This window comes from Anabrus simplex, chromosome 3, assembly GCF_040414725.1.
Source record: "Anabrus simplex isolate iqAnaSimp1 chromosome 3, ASM4041472v1, whole genome shotgun sequence".
NCBI classification, from domain to species: domain Eukaryota; kingdom Metazoa; phylum Arthropoda; class Insecta; order Orthoptera; family Tettigoniidae; genus Anabrus; species Anabrus simplex.
In genome coordinates this window covers 399,153,107-399,177,815 of record NC_090267.1, presented here as the reverse complement: position 1 = coordinate 399,177,815, position 24,709 = coordinate 399,153,107, and the positions used below count along the sequence as shown (strand labels likewise).

The 24,709-nt window shown below is 37.0% G+C and overlaps 1 protein-coding gene across 5 annotated transcripts in view; it reads left to right on the top strand.

Annotated features, from left to right (window-relative positions):
- LOC136866431 (glutamate receptor ionotropic, kainate 2) overlaps positions 1 to 24,709 on the top strand; it is a 274,181-nt gene that overhangs the window by 211,392 nt on the left and 38,080 nt on the right. For 4 of the 5 annotated variants that reach the window (XM_067143358.2, XM_067143356.2, XM_067143355.2 and 1 more), the window contains 3 exons: positions 1,646 to 1,730; positions 13,162 to 13,300; positions 19,543 to 19,680. In XM_067143358.2, coding sequence (XP_066999459.1) covers positions 1,646 to 1,730; positions 13,162 to 13,300; positions 19,543 to 19,680 — 362 coding nt within the window. The remainder of the gene's footprint in view (positions 1 to 1,645; positions 1,731 to 13,161; positions 13,301 to 19,542; positions 19,681 to 24,709) is intronic. The other variant, XM_067143357.2, reaches the window with a different exon arrangement.

Genomic DNA, 24,709 nt, shown 5'->3' with positions numbered 1-24,709 from the left:
GATATGAACACGATTCCAACCCTCATTGGGACTGTCACCATTCAGTCTAGCGACCCCGAAAACTGTGAATGCACCACTAATATCGGTAATTTTTAGAATTCTCTTTTTCAGCGACCCCGACAACTATGGATTCGACACTAATATCGGTCATTTTCAATCATTTTTACACGTCACCTCCTCGACAACCCCACCCCTGTGGGTGTCTAACCCCCACAGTTTTTTGTTCAGTTAGTAACTAATAGTTGTCCCACGCTTTGTTAAAATCGTTCCTGTGGTTTAGGATATGTGGAACATATCGTCGCTGCCGGGAAAAAACGTCCTATGTGAAGTATTTTAGCTTAAAACTTCGGCCGGTAAAGTTCTGTCATCTAAGGTGCAATATTGTGCGACAGTTGTCAAGGCATTCTCGCTCTTCATAATGTATGTGCTGCGGATCAGTATACCTCCAAAAATAATATCACATAAGAGATTTTGTCCCGACAACAACGATATATACCCACATGCATACAAATAGAAAGATGATTGGTTGGTTTTATTAGTCAATCAAATGTAGAGGAAATATAGTCAAAACTGTTATTATCCTTAAATATAAAATCTGTTACAGTGACAATGGAAGGATTAGGACACGTAAGTTTGTGTTTGAGTGATGCTCGGAGTTGAATGTCTGTTTCTGCGATTCTATACTTTAAAAGGCCCTTATCGATCTCTACCAACCAAGGAGGAATCGTTTTGAGACTTCTGAAGTAGGATAACAAACGTTTACAGATTCTTTCAGCTGGCAATCTGATGAGGTGAGCGTAAAAATGTATTCTTCTTTTCCGAATTACGCTTGATATCTTTTCGGTATGGGTGTATATTTCTAAGTTGCTCCGAAGTCTGTAAACACCATCTTTGAGGTTGGGAACAAGATTTTTTGGATAATCTTGCTTTCCTTATTTGCCTCAATTTACTTATTTATTATTATTATTATTAAAGACAAAGACACCTCCGTACAGGCCTGGAGGAGTGGAAGGTAAAGGTTAGCTCTACACCCGGCCGCCTTTGCCCCCACGAATTAACCTGGTACTCATTTTTGGTGTAGGCTGAGTGAACCTCAGGGCCATACGCACCTCCGGAAGTGAAAATCTCGTTTCTTAAATTTTACGACTTCCTGACGGGGATTCGAACCCACGTCCTTCCGGGCGAATCGAGCACGCCTTTACCGCCTCGGCCAGGCAGCCCCTTATTATTATTATTATTATTATTATTATTACTATATGCGTACGGACCCAATGGATCCGTCTTCACTTCCAGTACCCATTTAATACTTTTTAGATGTTGTATGTAGGTGAGAATCTTATGTGTCAGTCTACTTGCCGGCAGTCTGCGAACGTGCCCATAAAATGTCAGACGTCTTTTGCGGATGTCTGCGGCAAAGTTGGAAAGCTCTTCTGTCACTTTGCGTGACTTCAGTGTATAACCATCTTCTGTTTTTCGGTGGCCGAGAATTTTCCTCAGGATTCTTCTTTCTTCTTTTAAAATGTTTTCTAGGTCACCTTTCCCGTTTAGTGTAAGCGTCTCGCTGGCATATTTATTTATTTATTTATTTATTTATTTATTTATTTATTTATTTATTTATTTATTTATTTATTTATTTATTTTCCAGAGAGCTGACCTCGCTATTTGTGACTTAACCATCACGTACGAAAGAGAGAAAGCAGTAGACTTCACCATGCCATTTATGAACCTAGGTAAGTCTTACTACAAGCCAACATTTACCCCCTTTCAACAAGAAAACCCATTAAAAACGCCCGGTACGGCACCGACTGGCACTAATGTTTTTTCCGGAAAGCAATGGAGAGTAACCCATTATGAGCGCCCGACACAGTTCGGTATAGTCTGACATGAGACATGAGAAGGAAAATGACGGAATAATTCCCCAAGAATTAAAACCGGTCAGTCATTTCGGCTCCATCGACGAGTAACTGCGTTTCTATGAAATGTGGGCTCAGCAAAATTTCCGCAAAAATGGAATGCTGTTAATATTCCACTCAAATGGAATGCTGACTGCGGGCTTTCCTATACTCTAGTCCTGCAGCGCACCTACGTATGACTTACCGTTCTGAGAGCCTTCGCGTAAATGAGACTCAAGAGACCTATTGGTTTTACGATTATGATGTCTCTGTGAATTTTCAGAAAAGCCAAACCATTAAGTCGACTATCACTTGTTTATTGTCGGTTTCAGTTTATTTTCTTTTGTAAAACTTCCATGGGGTGAGGGTTCTAACCCCCTCCAATAACCCCCCCTGGCTACGCCTATGCTTCATAAACTTCACAAGGGAGTATACCGCTTTTCACGAGAGTTTAATCCTTATGTAAACAAATAGGCGGAGCACCTTGTCTTTACACGTAGACATAGACGTAGTTGATTGGAGAAGCAACCGTCGCACTCACTCGACTGTATGCGAGCTCGAAGAAAAGTAGAACGTCGCATTAATTTTATTTTATTTTAGTTTATTACATTTGGAGGGTTTGGAAGAGTACGTAATCAAATTAAAATATGGTTGTCATAATTACCGGTATATATCCTCCTTTTTTTTTATGAAATAGTGATTAAATAACGAGAAATGAAGGCGCAAGGTGTGGTGTAATACAGGAAGCGTGGAGATAAGGTGTTGCTTCTTGTAGTGGTCAGTGAGTCCGTATTCACAGTGAGAGAAATGGAGCAAGAGGTAGGAACATCGCGTGTAGTGAAGCACAAAAGAGGCAAACTGCTCAGAAGTGACCATAGGCAGTGCATTATAAATGTATTCAATAAACTAAGCGAACAGAATCCAGGCTTAGTCGTTTATTCAGAAGTTCAGATCTTCGCACTGTTGTCGTATGCGATGCGCAGCCCTGTACGTCCGAACACGAGACGTTGGCGGGGTGGAGGTCGGTACTACACGCTCAGCGAATCACAACTCTTTCTTTGGTGGAGGCGTGGACATACCATGTTTACATCGCGATACCAATAACTGCAGCTCCGATACGTGCAGCGGAAGTTGTTTTGATTCTGACGAGTATTTTGCAATATCTTGCACCATACACAGTGATGAAATATTTATAGAAGCTGTAAGATACAGTGTATCTCTTCAAGATACGCCTGGTCCAGGTTACCGTGGCAGCAGGGGGAAGGACAGCGCATGGGAACAAAATAATTTCGGAAAAAATTTAGGAGTGGACACATAATGTGAATCCATTTCTCCCTCTTTTTATAGGCTATTTATTTCTCAAACATATGCATAAGGATGTTAATCCACCCCAGACGATTAAATTTTTGTTCACAAAGCCGCACATTTTTCTTTGTTGCTCTCACCATTACATTATATTTTCCTTTTCACCCCTCCCGCCGTCACATGTCTACGATAGATCAAACAGTAACCCTGCCACTCTTGAAGTAGACGTAAGAATGTAATGGGAGTGGGTTGCATCTCGAGCGTCTCTTTATGCAACAAAATCCAGTCAGTTGGTTTTTGCGTCAAACAAAATTACGATTTGTAGTAAAAATATTTCAAATAATAGGATTACAGTTGAATTTCTCTCATGGGTTTGCCGGCAGGCGCGCCCACCTTATCTGCCTCCCGTTGACTCATCACTCCCCGCATAGCAACTTTGCTCACTTTATCCGTGCATGACATGAGATAACAATTAAAATGAAGGAAATTAGTAATTAAGAATTAAGAAAATAAGTTCGTACCTTATGACAGGAGATGTGGGAAATGTTCTCCTCCTGCATCCACACATTTCTGGCATCATCTTAGGAAACTCCAATTCACACGTGTAAGTTCGTATATTTTCGTAGCCCGCCATGCTGAACTTTTCGAAACACCGGCTTCTAGTGCAAGTCGTCTTAGGGATTTTGTAGGCGTATGTTGTAATCTATCTGCGATTTCATTTACTTTTTCTAAGTTAAGTACGCGTTTTTTAATACTTCGCTCCTTATCGAGTAAAGAACCAGTTTCTCTCTATTTGTTTACGAGTTTCCGCATGGTCTCTGTATGTGGAGGGCCTACACATGGAAATTTTGTTATAAATCGCCAAATGACTTCTCTGAAAGACTCTGTTTTCACAAAATTATCGTCCTAATACCCTCTCTTCTACCGTGTGGAAACATTATGAGAATTAATCACGAAGTAACACTTCACAACTCGGGTACAGATGGAGCGACAGATCAACACTTAATACACGTTCTAAGCACGGACCTGAACTGCGAAGTGCGGGCATTCCCGTGTTGTCGCTTAACGGGAAGTGATGAGTCAAGGGGAATCCGATAAGCTGGGTGCGCCTGCCAGACAATGCATACATGCCCACACGGTTGTAGCCAGTGTAAATGTATTAATATTCTTTGGCAGAATCTGTGAAAAGATAACGAAATCCCCCCTTTCTCTCCTATTTATTATCATTTCAAGGCTCCCCACAGACTAACGGCTTCTCGAGACTGTGTATATTTGTTTGCGAACCGTAGGAGACCCAGCAGTTGTTGAAATTTCTTCGATGACTTAAGGAAATATAGAGAAAAATTTGGTTTCAACTCGTAAAAGATCTGTGAAAATATTGCGAAATTCTTCCTTTCTCTGCTATTCTGAAGTATATCATGAACCCATGACCTGTGTTTAAGCTCTTTATTGTTTAACAATATATTTTCTCAAAATGCATGACAATTTAAAATATTACAATTGAACAACAGCAAACTAACAACCATCATTCATATATCTTGTCGGAAAATCATATTCTTTGGTTTGTTAATGTCTTTAACGTTTTGTTTAACTCACGTTATTACAGAGAGTACTTCACGGGGTAAAAGATGAGAAATAAGTAAAGAGAGTCACACACACAAATATGAACAATAATGTTGTTTAAATCGCTGAGCTCTCTTCGTTGTCTTTCCTCCTGTTCCCGATCATCATCGTCCAAGCAAGCTGCAACTACTGAAATCAGTTCATCTTCTGACGAGCAGTCCATTGCACTACTTACTGGAAGCGCCTTCTCCGATGCCTCCAGAACGGCGACGAGCCGAGATGGGTCGCGCTGTGCTGTGGCGTGCCGGGCCGGCCGTTAGTAATGGGGTTCCTGCTTTAAACTTTTAGTTAAACCAGCATTTTTGTAACCGTCAAATAATGATTCAGCTGATTGGTTGAACTAGGTTGTTAGGACATTTTCCTATCCAGGAACTAATTATTTTAAAAGGTTAAGTGTTGTTCAAGTAGTACTGTGACTAACGATCTCTGAACTTTAGGCTCTTAGTTCTAAGCGGCACGTCGATGATATCCTAGAATGAAAGCATTTGTCGTCCATATATAGAGGGCATGTTGTCAAAACCGTTATTTTCCTTCAATATTTTACGGTTCCAATGCAGGGATTTGAGCATTGTGGTCGAGCGGCTGCAAAAAGTCTTCGATCATACTGTAAGATGGGGAGAAGGCAATAAAAAGGAGTGAGCAGTCAGATTGTGAGTATCTCAAAGAGAAAAGGTCAGTTTTAATTACTGCGTTGATGGCGTGAAAGTTCCTTACAGGGATCACTGTAAGTACCTAAGTATTAATATAGGATAGATCTTCGTCGAGGTAGTCACATAAACGGGACTGTACACAAAGGTTTTGGGTCTCTTAATATGGTAATGTTGATATATATGGGTTGTAGTAAGGATGTAAAGGAGAGAGTACATAATTCTCTGTTAAGACCACAATCAGAATATGGTTCCATTGTATGGAACTCTCACCAAGTATTAAGTTACTTGATTCTAGAACTGGAATAAATCCAATGAAAAACAGCTCGATTTGTTCTGGGTGATTTCCAAAAATAGAGCAGCGTTACGAAAATACTATATAAAGTTTGTGCTGAGAAGAGTTGGGAGAAAGGAGACGAGCTGCTCAACTAAGTGGTATGTTCTGAGCTGTCAGTGGCGAGCTGGCGTGGAATGACAGTAGACGAATAAGTTTGATTGTTGTTTTTTAAAGTACGAAAGATCACAATATGAAGATAAAATTGGAATTAAGGAGGCCAAACTGGACAAATATCCGTTGATAAGAAGAGGAATTAGGGATTGGAATAATTTACCAAGGAAAATGCTCGATACATTTCCAAATTCTTTGAAATGATTTAAGAAAAAAAGGTAAACAAAAGATAGGGAATCTGCCACATGGGTCACTGCCCTGAGCGCAGATCAGTGGTGATTGATTGATTGATTGATTGATTGATTGATTGATTGATTGATTGATTGATTGATTGATTGATTGATTGATTGATTGATTGATTGATTGATTGATTGATTGATTGATTGATTGATTGATTGATTGATTGATTGATTGATTGATTGATTGATTCATTCATTCATTCATTCATTCATTCATTCATTCATTCATTCTTGTGCATACAGTCTGATAACAATGGTCTCTGTCCTGCTGTGTAAAGGAAATTTGCTCAAACAATGAGACATGAAAGGAATGTGAATTCCTATTCTACGGTCATTGGGATATCAGGCCGAAAATATTAACAGAAGTCTAGTTTCCGACAGTTCATTAAAATATTCCTGCAGCCCAAACAATTCGGTTTACCTTCTCCTCAAGTCCTCTTGAACTCTCAATTTTTTAACGTTCTGTGGTCTATGCCTATTACGTAGGCCTGGATACAATTCCACACTTAGCAATATTGTGACTAATAAAGAAAACAAATAATATTTTTGCAGAAGATATTGTGTGTATATCCAGGGTGGAAGCACATTACTCTCTATCTCATTACGAAATGTAATTGAAATTTGTCACTCCTTTGAATATTTTAAATGTCTACATGCAGAATAGTAGAGAATTACATTTTGCCTAACAAGAGAATGTATTACACACAATCACATCCATACTTCTAAAACTGCAAATGGATTATAAATAAGCTGATACGCTGAGCACTAGTGGGTCCTTATTTTATAGGACGCGTATTGTGACAGTATAAAGACAGCAGTGGAAATGGATTGAAATTTCTTATTTTATTGTATTAATTTTTTTTTGTATAAAATTGTATTCTGTTTGGACTTTTGGACTTGGAAGAGTCGTTTCGATCTCATAAACCTGGATCTATCCAGATCATTTTAAATTTTTAAACTCTTATTTATGGGCTGTGTCAAAATTATCATTAATCTGTGAATATTACTATTTTTGATTTTGATCCAATGATTATGTGTCACCCTGTACGATACTGCATGCGCAGTTCTCGAAGCCCGTTTCCTGTTGCATAAACGAAGACTTCTCGAACATTTATTATCACTGTGTGAACAAGAAAGAAGAGACTTTTAATTGGAGAAAATAAAAGTAAATGTAATTGGTGATTATGAAAGTCGAAGGTGAATAGTCAACAATGACTATTTTATCATAATTATTTGAGGGTTAACAAGTGGCCTTTTATCACAATCATTGGTATCATTATATTGGAATTATAGAACTGCTCATGAAGGAAAAAATAAAATCAGGGAGTGAGGAGGAGGAAATGACTATTCTGACAAACAGTGTTGGTTCTAAAAAAATTACGCACAATTTTAGGAAAGCTTAAATCTCTTGTAATTTGTGACACTTTTTTCCTCTGTACAGTCACTGAATTCTGTTGTATCATTATTTAACAAGATATTTACAGATATGTATCCAATGGAATGTGCAATATCATGGACATTATGACCAGTAGTACAAATATGGGAAGAAAAAACAGATATTTGAAAATGATACCTGTTACAAAAAGTTTTTGACTTACTTGCTTGATTCAAGAACAACTCTTCCCATTCCCACTACTGTCTTTATACTGCCACACGTACTGAAATTTGCTTGAAATTCAAAGGCACAGGAAATGTAGTGCTGAATAATCCGTAAAATTACCTATCAATTCACTATATTTTCTCCATTTATCTACTCAATCTTCAATTCCAGAGGTTTTGGAACACATTTCTCTCTATAGTCCTGGATCGTCCCTTATGCAGGAATAATAAATGCCTGTTTTCTTGTTGTTCCATTTCCCACAGCTCCTCATCAGATATACATTTAAGCCATCTTACATCCAAGATCTGTCGTAAACAATGGTTAACAGAGATCTGGAGGTGGTTTTTGTTTCAGCAAGGACAGTGGATACATACGTTACTACATCTGAGCTTACGAAACATAAGCCACCACTACTTGTCTGACTGATGAAGCTATTTCTGTCATATTGAACTTCATTATCATCAGCATATATAAATAACTTACAATAACCACACTTAAATTCCATAATAACAGTAATAACCTATGTAGAATAACACAGGAAGTACACTTTCATTTAAGCCATCTATGACACCATCCCCAACAACAACACAGAGCCTGCGGATACACAAGACCGGTCACATCCTTTCAGCAACAGCGATTTATAAAAATATCCATTTTTGATATATAACATCTCCTATTCTCTTCTGATAAACATTGGTAGTCCTAAAAAGGAACTAAACACAGTTTTAGAATCACTTAATTAAATTTCTGTGTACAATTAATTAACAAGATATTTACAGATGTATTACAACTAAATGTGCATATCTTGGACACTATGACAAGTAGTGCAATCATGGGTAGAAAAAGCAAATTATGGTTTATTTGAAAGTGAGACCTGGTACAAAATTTTTGGTGACTTGTTTGATTTAAGAACAATTCTTTCTTGTCATCTAGGATTTTTTGAGTCATAGAAAGGACATAGTATACACATGTTAGTACATCTGAGCTTGGGAAACATGAGCCACCTCTACTTATCTAACTGATGGAGCGATTTCTATCATCTTGAGATGCATTATCATCAGCAGATACAAACACCTTACAATAGCCATCTTTAAATTCTTTCATAATTCTGTAAGAACAGTAACCTCGTGTGTAGAATAACACAGGGAATACATTTTCGTTCTGGTCATCTACGTTATCATCCATAACAACAACATTCAAGAATTCCCGAGTAGCTACTCCTTCTGGTGAATTGTCACTAAACTGTTCGAATCTCATAATTTTCCCTTCTGATTAAACCAATTATTACTTACACGTTTTAAAATACGCACACTATCAAAAGTAAAATACAGATGTCTCTCTGTCACACTTTGCTTGGGATGGTCATATTTTATTTTTAGTTCAGAACGATCACTATCGAGGAAATAGCCTTTTCATTGATTGAATTATTATCAGTAATAACACCAAATACTTTAACTCATATCTCCTCTAACTTCAAAATCACTGACTTACAAAATGAATGCAAATTCTAAGCTTTAAAGCATTTTACTGATAGAATATGGGCTACATCTAAATACTTGGAATTGAAGCTATGGACCATAAAAACATACGCACTAACAGCACACTGAGAAGTACCTTCTGCATGACCTACAATATTTCCACCCTTATAGTCCATCCATTAAAAGAATAGCATCGTTGTCTTTATCATCTAATTTCCGTGGTTTCCCATTTTCACACCAGGCAAATGCTGGGGCTGTACCTTAATTAAGGCCACGGCCGCTTCCTTCCCAGTCCTAGCTCTTTCCTCTCATATCGTCGCCATAAGACATATCTGTGTCGGTGCGACGTTAAGCCAATAGCAACAAAAATTATCATCTAAGAATTCAGCTTTCCTAGCAAGATAACCCAGAAAGTTAGACGACCTCTGTTCGTTGACTAGAGAGGTAGGAAAGTTACTACTAACTCTACTCAGTGTGTTCTCTCACGGAAGTATCATTCCAGATATACTTATTAAGTATCGCTAACGATGAGGTGATACTGACCGCACAAGAGACCAGTAGGACTGCACAAGTGATTTCCATGACTTGTTGTGCACTTGAGCAAATGCAATTGTTTCATTAAAATTGAATCCCATCTCCTTTATCATGCAAGCTAGTAAGTAAACTACACAACATGTCCTGTATAACCTGCTGAATTGGAAAAGCCATTAAATTCAATGAGCACTTCTTCAAGTATAGAATGTAATTGGTTGGTGTTACAATTACTGGAAGTTTCGCACTGCCTACCTGAATCATCGGTGCACCTGCAGTAAACTCTGATAAAAATAATTCCTCATTGATTACAACGTAACACACAATCTTAGGAAATGGAACATCACGAATCAGCATACGCCATACATGTGAATCCGTTTTCACTATCACCCACTCAGGCTGTAATTTAATTTTTGCCTGAAGTTCGTCGAGGTTATGAAACGAAATCTTTTTCATGTGTTCTTCTTGAACAATAAGATTTCCTCGATGCTGGTCTTCAGAAAAGCGAAAAGCACTTTCGAGTCGTTTTCTGGGGTTCTCAGGATCATCTCTTGATGTTGAATGTCTGGATAGATATGAGGGACACCCCGGCAGCAGTGATGGAATTGCATCTGAAATAATCATAATCATAATAACAATAATTTTAAAAAAATAATTAAGAACAGGCTGGTCCTGAAAGAACGATCATCATCGTTTATTAAGGGCTTCGGCTTGTTGCTGCAACCAACTTCCTCTATCCATTTCTATAGCTCCTTAAAGGAGTTGCAGTTTATTTGTATAATAATAATAATAATAATAATAATAATAATAATAATAATAATAATAATAATAATAATAATAATAATAATAATAATAATAATGTTGTATGTACAACGCTTAGACCTATTATAGTACAAATTCTGCTATTATCATACGTATTCAACTACATTCACGTATAGACTACTGTAGAACATGTAACCCACCTTTCTTGAGACGAGGTTCGTCTAGGGGTGCTTTTAATAACCTTCTGTTCTTAGGATCATACATTGAAGTACTTCTCTCTATACCAGTGGATTAGAAATATAATTTACAGACCTGAAGAGCAGGAATAATTTCCATATTATGCACACAATATTTGCAAAATATCCTATTTAAAATATCAAGTACGGTGTCTTAAAATAAAAGTATCATAACTTTAAGTCGATGAGGTTAGGAGCTGTATTTAGTTCTATAGCTCATCATTTGGTCATTTCATGTTTATAAGTTACTCTGTATATAAACGACAGGGAGTAAAACATTCAAAAAACACTCTGAAAATTAAACTAGAAGAATGTTAACTCACCACAGATTGTTTGGAGGGCACAAATTCATCCATTTATCCTTTAGATCTTCATCACTCGGAAAGAGAAAAACACTCACTTTTGGGACGGCTGAATAATTTCCCTTACCGGCAGGGACGCGACATTTACGAGGCATTCTTATTACTTAATCTGATCAATATTTCACTATAACAGTACTAGACCCAAGTGTTTCGGTACGAAGATAACATTCATACACCTCCAAAAACAACGTGGATACTAGCACTGGGTTAGGCCGCAATGCTGTGACTTTCAGCAGCTGAGATCTCGTTAGTGTAGCAGCCTTGTATCCTAGGTAGCGTTGGTCAATGCAGAGTTTCACTTAAGCCCTTATCACTACATTCGGTGTGGACATTTTTCAAAAACCAAAAAACGCCTGAGGGTATTGAACCAAGGAACAGATTACAGAAAGAATGATGTAAAAAAAAATTGGCTACGATTTGAATAAAAAACGAGTAAAGAAACAAATGGTTTTGGGCAGTTTTTCCGAAACTGCATTTTTGTTTTGTTGGTTTGATGGAGCTATCCCTTTAACTTTCGGCACAATTGAGGAAATTGCTTAATTTTACGCTTTTTGTAGTGTGGGGAACCTTACTTTGTCTTCTAAGAAATCTTTTCATCATTGAAACTTCTTCCATAGTGACTTTCCATGTTTCGAAATCAGACAAAAAAAACTGCCTTCACATTAGTACGAAATGTGGATGTCTTCCATATAATATTACCGTTTCTCCAAATTGGATATACGGTAGCCGCATAAAGGCTCCATTATGAATGAATGAATGAATTAATTAATTAGTGAATACTCTTTTCTCCCAGTCACGGATAACCACCATCTGGAGAGAGTATGCATTTATTGTAACCATAATTAATACATGCAGTCAGTTTCTTACAATATACAACATTAGGGATGATGCAAATATTATAAAATGATTTAAATATACAGTATTTCCTATAAATAGTGCTTGGACGTATCTTTAATTAATCTTTATATAAACATAGCAGTTGACGTACTTCTCAGAAATTAACTACATCATAGAGCCTAGTATAGCTTCATATACATATTCTTACACCTGGCTACATGAATCCTTTAATTTCTTTTCACACATTCCTCTTATAATATTACATAGTTTTGCTGTTCTCCCTGGTGTCTTCCATTTTATGTTTAATAACTTAACAATAGCGTAAAATTCAGATTCATTTTCAGTTTTACCTATCTCCTTCTCGACTATATACGTATTTCTGATGTGTCTTGTTTCCTTACAGTCTTTTAGTAGGTGAGCCAGTTCTATATCTTCATTGCATAAAATGCATAGATTTTCCTAATTTATTTTGTCTTATATCTTTTTCTTATATACTCCCATCAGTCACCAAATCATCCCTCTTATTTCCCTTTTTGTTAACATTCCATTTACTTATTTTACAAAATCCAACAAGTGTTCTCTTGTTACTACATTTTGTCCTTATTGTTTGTTTATCACTCTTTGATCACCATTTCATATCATCATATCATCCCTTGATAAATTGCTTTCCCAACAGTACCCCATTCCTATGTCATCCATTAGTTTCTTCACCCCGTCCACCCAGTAACCCTCATTTTGATGCCTCATTTGGTGCTGTTATGCTATCTTTAGAATTTCATTCCCTGCCCCCGTCTTTAGCCTCAACCAATATTTTAATTGTTCTTTTAAGAATATCCGCCCGTATACTCATCCAAATGCTCCATTAGCAACGATAATTGTCCCCTTGACATCTTCAGAAACTAGGTTTCCAATAATTTTACGTAAGTAAGGCTCGGTATCTTCATCCGTGATAACGGAAATGCACGTTATAATGCTAGCTTCAGTTTCGAGACACAGAAACGATGAAACTAAGGACATGATTATGTGGTAAGAGAGGAGCCAATTTACCGGTAAGTTCCTTCCTCCACGTAAAGACGCCATCAAGCGACAATGATAACTGTCGTGCTAAATAGGCAATATGACCATAAACGGTCACCATTAACGTATTCTTGAATAATTAATTTACTTTTAAGACAATGAAAGTATTGTTCAATCTGTTTAGGTATCAGCATTCTGTACAAGAAGACTGGCAAGTCTGAGACGAACCTCTTCTCGTTTCTGGAGCCTTTCTCATTTGACGTGTGGATCTACATGGCTACGGCATATTTGGGAGTGTCCGTCATATTGTTTGTTCTCTCCAGGTACGAGAATGATATATAGTGTGCCTGTTAATAGTATTGTGTGCAATAAACTACGAGACCATGCAATCTTTCATACTTCCAAGTATAAATATATCTGGGAAAGAAGTCCCATTAGAACAGTAGTAAATTTTATTCTATATTGATTCTCAAATTAATATATTCAATCAAATAAAATGAATTGCAGGAGGAAAGCATAAGTAATGAGTAATAATTGCCAAAAATTCGAGTTATTACAAATTAGTTACTTGAAACAATTTTAATACCGTGCTTCTTAATTTCTTTAACTTTCTTCTACTTCAGCTGTTACCTATCCGTGTGTCCAATGAATCAACAGTCCAGCATTTGTTTGCATTGTCAATTTCAACTCAAAACTACACATGATTATAAAGAAAACCAGGGAAGGAATGACCTGAAGAGGTTTCTTACAAAACTGGTGTACAATGAAGTTCATCAACCACAAATTGTAATTTGCAAATTGCATACTTTCTATACGATCCAAGAGTATCTGAGTACAGGAAACCGAAAGCTCCCCATTGTATTCCATATGGAAATAAATGCGTTATATAATTTTGCTGGTAAGATACTTTAAAAATTCTTCCAACAATATAACTGTAGCCTCCAAACGCTTTTCGTATAATGGTGCCCTCATCCTTCAGCTGGCCTGTTAACAATAATGAACAACGACTTTACATGAATGATTACGAATATGGCTTCAATTGACCCCAACTTACGTGCCAAATGAGTAGTCTATTCATTAGTGAAGGCTCTCACAGCCAAAAACACAAGAAAGCTGAATTTTGTCGAAAACGAAGAAAATGCATAATGAGGCTTCTTGTAGAAAATTTAACTTCAAGACTACGGGATGCATTTCACTTCTCTATATGGCTAACCGTTTACCCTCATTTTAGTTAATGTGGGGCAAAATACCCAAATTTGGGACATATTATCCCTGTAAAGTCCCCCGCTAGATCAATACGGCGAAATATACAAGAATCAAAAATTCCCCTGTGTGACTCAGGGTATCTTCACCAAATTTCAGCTCAATTATTCCAATAGTTTTCGAGCCTATCTGCAACCGACCAACCAACCAACCAACCAACCAACCAACCAACCAACCAACCAACCAACCAAACAAACAAACAAACAAACAAACAAACAAACAAACAAACAAACAAAAAAACAAACACCATATCATTCATATTAAGAGTAGGAGATCAGACAGATTGAGAAATCGACTACTCACTCATTCTTTGATATTTTATTTTACTTGGATACTAGTTTCCAGGGACAGTATGATATTGTACATGCATTAATAACGATATAAATATCTCTTTGAGGATATGTTAAAATGTAATGAAAGAAAAAGGCTATGTACCAGATTTAAGTAAGATTACACGAGCCTTGATAATACGGTGTAGTGATTTATAGTAGCCGTTTGCAGTAAAAGAAATGCATTGTACATTGTTACGTGATGAACTCGTTATTTAAAAATACTAGCAGCAGAAACTTTTTACGAACAGCAGGGAAAAACGGTTAGAATTTCTTGCTCTCAGAGAATTTCAGCCAGATCAGCACTTTTAATAAAACAATTCAGGAAAAATCTGTTTTCATTCCTGATTCAATAAAAGGCAAACAATGGCTATAAGGCAAATAATACTTATTCCAGTCATTAAATACATTTCATGATATATTTCTACTTTTTCGCTTTTGAACTGTTCCAAATTTGCTATTCTACAACCTTTACTAGCTGACATCACCTGAGGACAGCTAATTGGCATTGTTAACGACAGTATCTTTCACTATCCTTCGTTCTCTTCGCGAGTATGAACATGATTATCAGTTTTCAAGATAGTGAATTGTCACAAACCCAAAATATAATATTTGGTGTGCCAGGGTTGAAAAATACAATTCAAAATATACTACGTTGACTTATTTCCCATTCACAGTGTTTTATATTTTGTTGTACCCGTAATTGCTATTTCTTTCTTTCACGACAAGGCAGGATTATAAATATCAACATATTTTATGTAATGAAGAATAATCACATGAAGAGACTGAAGTTTGCTTTTGAAACGTTGTTCTGACTCGTTGGCACTGAATAATATTTACGAAACCTGTCCTGTAACAATATTAGAAAATACTCTGCGGAGAGCAGCTTCCTCCTGTATTTAAATATCTTGAACAATATATCTATAACTAGCTGATGTACCCGTGCTTCACTACGGAATTCTACATTGTATACAGAATTCTAGGTTAGGTAGTGTACACGTTGTGAGTAAGACTGTATTAAATTGCACAGCTTTTAAAGTTAGAAACGCGACGGGTAAGTCACCAAACGTCTTTTCTTATGTGAAAACTGAGTTAGAGAATACTCACTGTAATGGTAGGCCCTCTTGCCTACTATCAGGCCCGATCAAGTTGGGGAGTTTTAATTATAATGGCAGACACTCACTCTCCACTTGCCTTTTTACATCCTCAGAAAGATTGTCTTAGTGGTTTCCGAACTGAAATCAACATAGGTCATTACAATGATGCCAGTAGGAATGTCGCGATTAAAAGCAATGCTATCATATGAAATACTCAATCAAATGAAAAACCACACATTTTCTCACGAACAGTACTATCTGCCGATCTAACAGTCCAAAGTTCTAGAGCTGGAATTACCAGGCCGCAGACAGCCGTGAGCCGTGAACACTCCTCTGCTATTATTCCATTAAGTGTGGACACTGCTCATTTCAATCAGCGCCTCAGAGTAGGGATCGAATAACTGGAATACTATGATGAACCACTGTGTTACGCACCAGCAGTATCAGAAAATTTACGAATCAGAGTAATGGCATGCTAAAGAATAAAGTTATCTAACTCCTCCGCTATATCCCGCCAATATTCAGGCAGGCTGTTATACGGTACTCGGTACGCAGCAGTAATCCCATCTATTGGAGATGAGTGGCAGCATAAGAGACAAAGAATATCATAACAAACAATGGTCAATTTAATGTTACTGTTGATCAATTTTATGAGCTTTCGATATTTTAGGCCTTCACATGTAGTTTTCTTCCTACTCTGAAATACCACTCTTATCATAAACGGTACGGTAAAACTGAATAAAACATAAATGATCGGAAATTGTACTCTTCATAACTTTTGTTGTGTAGTACTTTTCGATATGACCAATAACATAGGGATTTAGAAATTAAATTTTAGGCGCATTCCTCTAAACTACCATTTCATTCAGAGTGAATAAAATTGTTTATAGCTTAGACTGTAGTTTCTTATTCGCCGACTCTATACACCAATTTTCACCAAATCCTGTTTACCCATTTTCTCGTGGCTCGGAGTTGATATGGACTTGGCAACAAAAATACAAATTCATGAATATCTCTGTTATCATAGCCAGTACGGTAAAAATGTATAAGACATAAATGATCGGAGATTTAATTCTATACGACTTTAGTTATGTAATATTTATCGATAGGACCACTAATGACGTAATTATCTGAGAACCTAATTTTAAACGCGTACACACATACATACATACATACAGACAGACAGACAGAAAATACGGAAAAGTAAAAAGAAAATGTCCTTGTTACTGTGGATGTGACCGTTACAGAAATACCATTATTTTTAAATTCTGAGCAATGTACAGACAAAACTCTTATTGTATATATATAGATGAGCAAATGTTGGACTGCTGGTATTTGGAATTGGAAATTGAAGATAGTGTAAAAAGTACGTTATTGACATCAAATTTTACTGGAATATACATTAATATGCAGCTTAGCATCTTTGTCCCTGGCATCTTTCCACTTAATCACATCTACTTCCGAAACATTGCTTACCCAGTGTCTCTGGAGGTATTGAATGCAGCAGAATATTCTTTCGGTATACCCCAATAGATCTGTTCCCTAGATTTATCGTGAGAACTTCAATCGCCAATGTATAAAATCGAAAAGAACAACTTCCAAATATCTGCCGCGTGTATTAAAACTGCACCAGATCTCTTCTAGCATAGACTGCGGTCTTCTAAGAGATGAATTGATCGTATGTTTTAGAAGTTTTCTTTTTGCAGCTGAACAAGAGATTCTCAGATGATAACTATTTGTATATAACGTTACTCTGGTGATGGGCTAACAGGCAGGAGAAGCAAGTAGCTAGTGAGCGTTTTAACTTGTAGCTGCTTCCACAGTACGAAATGCTTTCATGTTCACAGTTGTTAATAGAGTGCTTTTATTTGCAACATACCTGTCATAGCTAATCTGTTTTATTCGTATTAGCATTTTTTTTTTAAATCTACAGTAACTGCCTGATCATTTCGAGAAAGTAGCAAAGGTAATAACCATTTAACCCCTTGTGCATGTTTTGTGGGATGTAAATTGATAATCGAGCACAGGGTTGTTTCATAATATCCGTACTAAGAAGTATTTAAACTGAAAATAATATAGGGTCAGTTTGTGGAAATTTGCTTCCTAACTACATAATTTATTTTTAATAAATGTTATTTTTTGTTAAAATCTGCAAGACACAAAATCTCAGTATTCAACATTTGTAGTAATTCTTGAGTATATGAAAACAAATGTTTACAATATCTGTAGCTTGTGTTACTATATCTTGTAATTAAAAAACAAAGTAACAAATAGAGAGTTTTAAAATTCATATTCCATTGAGCGAAAGATAGAGAAAACGTTCATCTATGACGGATGGATGAGTTAATTGCACGTGAATTCTACCTATCATAAAAAACAGACATATTATGTGTTTACAATTTTTCAAGATGGCTATAAAATGGTGTATGGCTTTTAGTGCCGGAAATGTACAGGTGCCAGGAGCAAGTCTTTTGAATTGACGGCCGTAGGCGACTTGCGTGTCGTGATGAGGATTAAATGATGATGAAGACGACACATATACCTAGCCCCCGTGCCAGCGAAATTAACCAATTATGGTTAAAATTCGCGACCCTGCCGGAAATCGAATCCGGGACTCCTGTTACCAAAGGTCAGCACGGTAAGCATTTAGCCATGGAGCCGGACAAGATGGCTATGAAGTAACAGTACTCTAAATTCTATAGTAGGGAGTAGTCAAAGAGTGCAGTATCTCTGCTTCGAAACGAAGTTTGTTGTACATTATTACTAGAAAAGTTTCAATGGAATAGTAGTGCACCATTTCAGCATTTACACGGTAATTTATAACTGTTAGGTTCTTCAATCTGCCGAAACTAACTTTGATCAAATAAATGTATAAACTACCTGAAATATAAAACATATGATAACAGTATTACATATGAAAAAGAAACAACTTAATAGAATGAATGTTTCGATCTTGAAAGAACATCATGAGATTCTATCAAATCGCACTCAGATATTATGTTTCATTCTTGAAAGAACATCATCAGACTCTATCAAATCGCACTCAGATATTATGTTTCATTCTTGAAAGAACATCATCAGATTCTATCAAATCGCACTCAGATATTATGTTTCATTCTTGAAAGAACATCATCAGATTCTATCAAATCGCACTCAGGTGTTATGTTTCATTCTTGAAAGAACATCATGAGATTCTATCAAATCGCACTCAGATATTATGTTTCATTCTTGAAAGAACATCATGAGATTCTATCAAATCGCACTCAGATATTATGTTTCATTCTTGAAAGAACATCATCAGATTCTATCAAATCGCACTCAGATATTATGTTTCATTCTTGATAGAACATCATCAGATTCTATCAAATCGCACTCAGATATTATGTTTCATTCTTGATAGAACATCATCAGATTCTATCAAATCGCACTCAGATATTATGTTTCATTCTTGAAAGAACATCATCAGATTCTATAAAATCGCACTCAGATATTATGTTTCATTCTTGAAAGAACATCATCAGATTCTATAAAATCGCACTCAGATATTATGTTTCATTCTTGAAAGAACATCATCAGATTCTATCAAATCGCACTCAGATATTATGTTTCATTCTTGAAAGAACATCATCAGATTCTATCAAATCGCACTCAGATATTATGTTTCATTCTTGAAAGAACATCATCAGATTCCATCAAATCGCTCAGATATTTATGTGCTTTTCTGTTTAAATATTAAGGAAAGTTCCAGATATCAAGTTGCAAAGTATTTAAATAGAAATAAACAAGAGCTGACGTTATGTTTATATCCCACAAATGTGCAGTGTAGATTCGCTTATGCTCTAACTTTAGTTGCTTGCTCAATACTTTTCATTGCAGGGCGTGCCCGTTCGAGTGGAACAACCCTCATCCGTGCAACCCCGATCCTGACGAGCTGGAGAACAGCTTCAATTTAATCAACTGTTTGTGGTTCTCGATGGGCTCTATCCTAGGTCAGGGCTGTGACATCTTGCCCAAGTAAGCCTGGATTCCACCGTCTGGCAACTAAATATTCACAAACTCAAACGATTATTTTGGAATTCTCTCCGTACCTTACAACCAATGGAACTGTCTCCTGTGGAAAATTCGGATCATTCGGATCATTAGGACATTCTTCATGTATTGAAGTGCATACTTGTTTCGTAAGTTTAGGAATGTCTCATCTGAATGTCTAGTGCATAGATACCTCTCAGTCACAGATGTTCACCGTGGAATTTCCACATGTATATAGGTCCATCCCGTGACCCGTTTCTGTATGGGGTCGGGTATGAAGTGAGATCAGCGTTAGTAGTTGGATTTTACGACAGGAGACGTCAAATTAATAAGGTGATATATGAAAATAGGAAGGAGAGGTGCTGGTGATTATTGTTTTAAAAGGAAGTACAACAAGGCAAACTTCCTCCACATAACATTAATCACAGAGAAAAATGGAAGAGATCTGGCACTTCAAAAAAGGAGATATCGTCCAAAGAAAGACAAGGGCCTCGGAGGGAATGAAAATGAAAGACTGCCTAGCCCTCGCAACCTAATAGCGTCGGGGGCAGAAAAGAACAAGATTCGACAAAGGGAGGTCGGAACGATATTTATTTATTTATTTATTTATTTATTTATTTATTTATTTATTTATTTATTTATTTATTTATTTATTTATTTATTTATTTATTTATTTATTTATTTATTTATTTATTTATTTATTTATTTATTTATTTATTTATTTATTTATTTATTTATTTATTTATTTATTCACGAAGCACAAGATACAGCTACACTGAGCAAATTTCACTTGCACTGTCAACAGACTAATTAACAAATGTAAACTTTTATAATAAAATATAACAAACATAACAAAATATAACAAGATCAGGTACACAGCCTACTAATGACAACTGTCCAAATCGGAAAACCACGTGAATATCCATGTTCATAGCCAAATCGTCGTGGGTCAAGATGACGGTATAATCCCTTCACATCAACTTATCTTTAAGAGACTATTTACACCCCTCTCGAATATGCTTTTATGTGATGCTATATCAAGCTCTTGTCTCCTACTAATATTGTTAAAGACTGTTGGGAGGCGGATTAGGAAAGATCGTTGAAGTATTGAGTGCTGAGTGTGGGGAATGTGGAGAAGATCTTTGGTTCTGGGGGAGCGGAAAGGAACACGGAGACAGAAGAGTGAAACAAGCTGTTCCGAGCGGTAATGCCCATTCAAAATCCCGTGGAGGAAACTCAGGTCAGCTACATGTCACCTGATGTGCAGCGGTGACACATTGCTCTTAATACCTGCTGCGTAGACAGATTTCTGAGCTTGGGGTTCCTGTACCTTACAACTGCAGCAAAGAAGGATACTGTTCTGTCTAACTGGTTAGTGTTGAAGGTGGAAGCTGTTGTCCAAATCGGAGGGCAGTAGTTTAAGAGAGGTTGAATGATAGTGAGGAAGAAGTGACGAAGAGCAATGGGCTCAGAAATTTCTGTGGAGCGGTAGAGGATGCCTAGTAATTGCATAGTCTTGGTTGTATGTTTCTATGGGGGTCTTAAATTGTAATTTTGTATCGAATATTACACCTAGGTCACGCTGTTGCGTAACTACAGTGATGGGCTTGTCGAATAGGCAATATGATGTCGGTAGAGGAGATTTACATAGTGTTATGGTCATGTGGTTGCATTTTTGTTGATTGGAGATAAGTTTCCAAGTACGGCATCAGTTCGAGAGGGCATTAAGTGAGGACTGTAGAAGAGCTGCATCTGCTGGATTCCTGATCTCCGTAAATATCTTGCAGTCGTCAGTGAAAGTAGGGTATTCGCTGTTTCGTTGAGTTCGGACGGCAGATCGTCCATAAACAAGGAAAACAGCAAGGGGCCAAGAGCACTGCCTTGTGGGACACCGGAGGTGGCTGGTAACCATGAGGAGGAAGTGCCTGATATTACCACTCTCTGCCAGCGGTTATTCAGGTAACCAGCAAGAAGGATCAGAAGACTTCCATGTACATTAAATCTTTCGGGGAGTTTATGTAGCAACAGAGTATGGTCTACAGAATAGAAATCTTTCGAATTGTCTACATAGCAGATATGCAGCTGCGATTTAGCTGCAATGGCATGTGATGCAAAGCTATGCAGAGTGGCCAGGTTTGTTAGACAAGAGCCACCTGATAGAAAACCGTGCTGCTTGGTTGAGATATAGGGCAAGGAAAATGCGAGGAGACTCTGGTGTATATTTTTTTCAAAGATAAAGGATAGTGTGGAGAGAACAGATATTGCCAGGTAAGATGAAAAATTAAATTTGTTGCCTGATTTGAGAAGTGGAACAATAATTGCCTGTTTCCAGGTAATAGGAACCGGCACATAGCCTACTCATGTCGAATAGCACCAAGGGGTGTGCTCAAGGCTTAATGTCGCCACCCGACGGAACAATCACCATAAACTATGTTATGTTATCGTTAATATCTGAATAAATAAAATTACTCAAAACTTAATAAATATTTAATAAAAATAATTAATCGAAATGTCCGTAGTATGGGCGCCAGAGTTTACCAGAATGGATTCCTCGAATTTTGATAGAGCATGATAATAATTCTTTCTCTCCCAGGGTGTGTACATAAAAGCTGCGTACTGGTACATCTGCTTCCGGTATTACTCCACCTTCTGAAAACAACTAAATAGGTAGAAACTGCACCTAGGTTCATCAATAATCTCAATAAAATCCGTGCTTGAACACCTCATCAACACACCAAAATATACATTTAATACACACACCAAATATTGCTGGAAGACTCCATATTTACAACAGCAATGAAAACAGTGGGAAAACAAAAGCGAGGACTAAGCCACTATTCGCAGTTTGTCCGTTGAACAATGCGCATATATGTAGATAAGTACCCTTCACTATTTCTGTGTATCAACACGACTTGTAGATTCTCATAATTGGCACTTATTACATCACACAGACACTGTACCTCATAATACTGTGTTCACTGACTCTAACACTTGTTTTAAAGACATATTCACTTGAGCAACACACGCTTGTCGTTCTAAAACGTAAATTCAGGAAATTCAGTTATATAGCACCTTCCGACTTTCACGAACATATAATACCAAGCCGCCACAAGAGATACAATACCCAGCACCTAAGCACTCCACAGTTTGTAGGTCAACCACGTTCCGCAAACATAATAACAGCCACGTCCTCCAAACGTTTGAGGTCCAGTCCAGTCCAGTCCAGTGTATGCAGCAGTGTCACTCCAGTACCGAATACTCCTCGCCGTGTGATCACATGCATATATAGACATCAGCTTCCCCCTTCCTCTCACATGATACGTGTAGATTGATCCTGGCCAGCCAATCATGAGTAGATCCTCTCGTGAAGACCACGCCCTGAACCTATTCGTGGCCCCAACACAAAAACACCATCAACGGACTCTGGGGTGTTTCACGTGAGTCATCGAAACTTTCCGACTACAACAATAAGTCCACCTCGTCAGACTCTGGACTATACACATGACTCATCCTAATTTTCCAAGTATGAATAGCAATGATTTTCCCAGCCTTTGTACAAAACAAATTACTTATACCACATTTGGAAATCTTCCAGCTTACAATATTAAGAATAAGCGTACAAATGAAATAATAATAATAATAATAATAATAATAATAATAATAATAATAAATCGAATACTGACAATAATATCTCTCACTTCTAAATACAGTGCGAGTACTATCACAATATGCCATCACTCGATACGAGAGGTTTGGTATTGAATCCAGGCTTTTGGCATGCAATCTAGTGATCACAAATTATTGTAAACCACCACCTCTCGTACCCGGACGGCCATAATTCTGATGGTGAATTTTGTTTAGATCAACGGGACTCGAACCGGCTAACCACGACGTCAGATCCTGTAGATTTGACACCTTAACGATAACGATCATGACCACCGGGTAGGCTGTGGAATTTCCATATATTAGGTATAATTAAGGCTTATTATCGTGGTGGTTATAAATAACTGTAGGTGACAATAAATTCTGCTGATCCAGTCTTTTTGATATGGGGCACGAAAATGTATTAATGTGGGTCACATCACTATTTATCTATTAGATGTCACACAAACACAGGTAGGTTTTCAATCACTGTTCACATAGATCTATACAACAGGGGAAAGATATAATGCAACGTAAAGGTCATTATGATTAATGTTCATAACAATCTTCACTTACTCATTCCACCATATTTCCAACATACGGTGAAAACGAGGTATTCAAAAAAATTATTTTTCACTCCATGGTAATTTTGTGAGAGACCAAAATGGGTTCACTATAGACCATAAAACAATATGAAACTCCTCACAAATGAAACCTCAGCGCCCTGTGACTCGTCTCCTGAAAATTTCCGAAGTGTAGCAACTTGTATATATCTCAACATATGACGAATGAATTTCAACACTTTCTCGCTGATCAAAATTTTCTACGGGAGATGGTTTCTTTTGATAATTCTTATGGGTTTGGAACTACTGACAAGCTAAGCAACAGAGTAGATTATGTCTGCTCTGATCATCGGTTAGTGATATCTGTACTATCTTCATTTTTTCTCAAAAATACTCAGTTTAAATAAACAGTGTTATAATGATGAGTTGTAATACTTGAGGAAGCACCCTGTGATACAACGAATGATAACTCAATTTTAGAAAGTAATTATCCTTCTACAGAATGTTACAGTACACAGAAGAAAAACAAAACTCCGGAGAAATAATACATAGTGGTATAGAAAATAGATCATAAAATTTCACAAAGTTTCAATCTGAGTAAATTCTGTACCTTTTAGAACAATATATCCAATACACGGACTATAAATCTTAATACTTCTAACCATAAGTACTGTGCCTAATAACTATGAAAAATCTTTGTAACTCTTTAAAAATAGTGTGTGTATAAATATTTCCCTCAATGCATAAAATTGTAATAGTTTACTCTGTTCCAGAATCTCATCGGAATATTCAAGAGCCGACTTACAAGT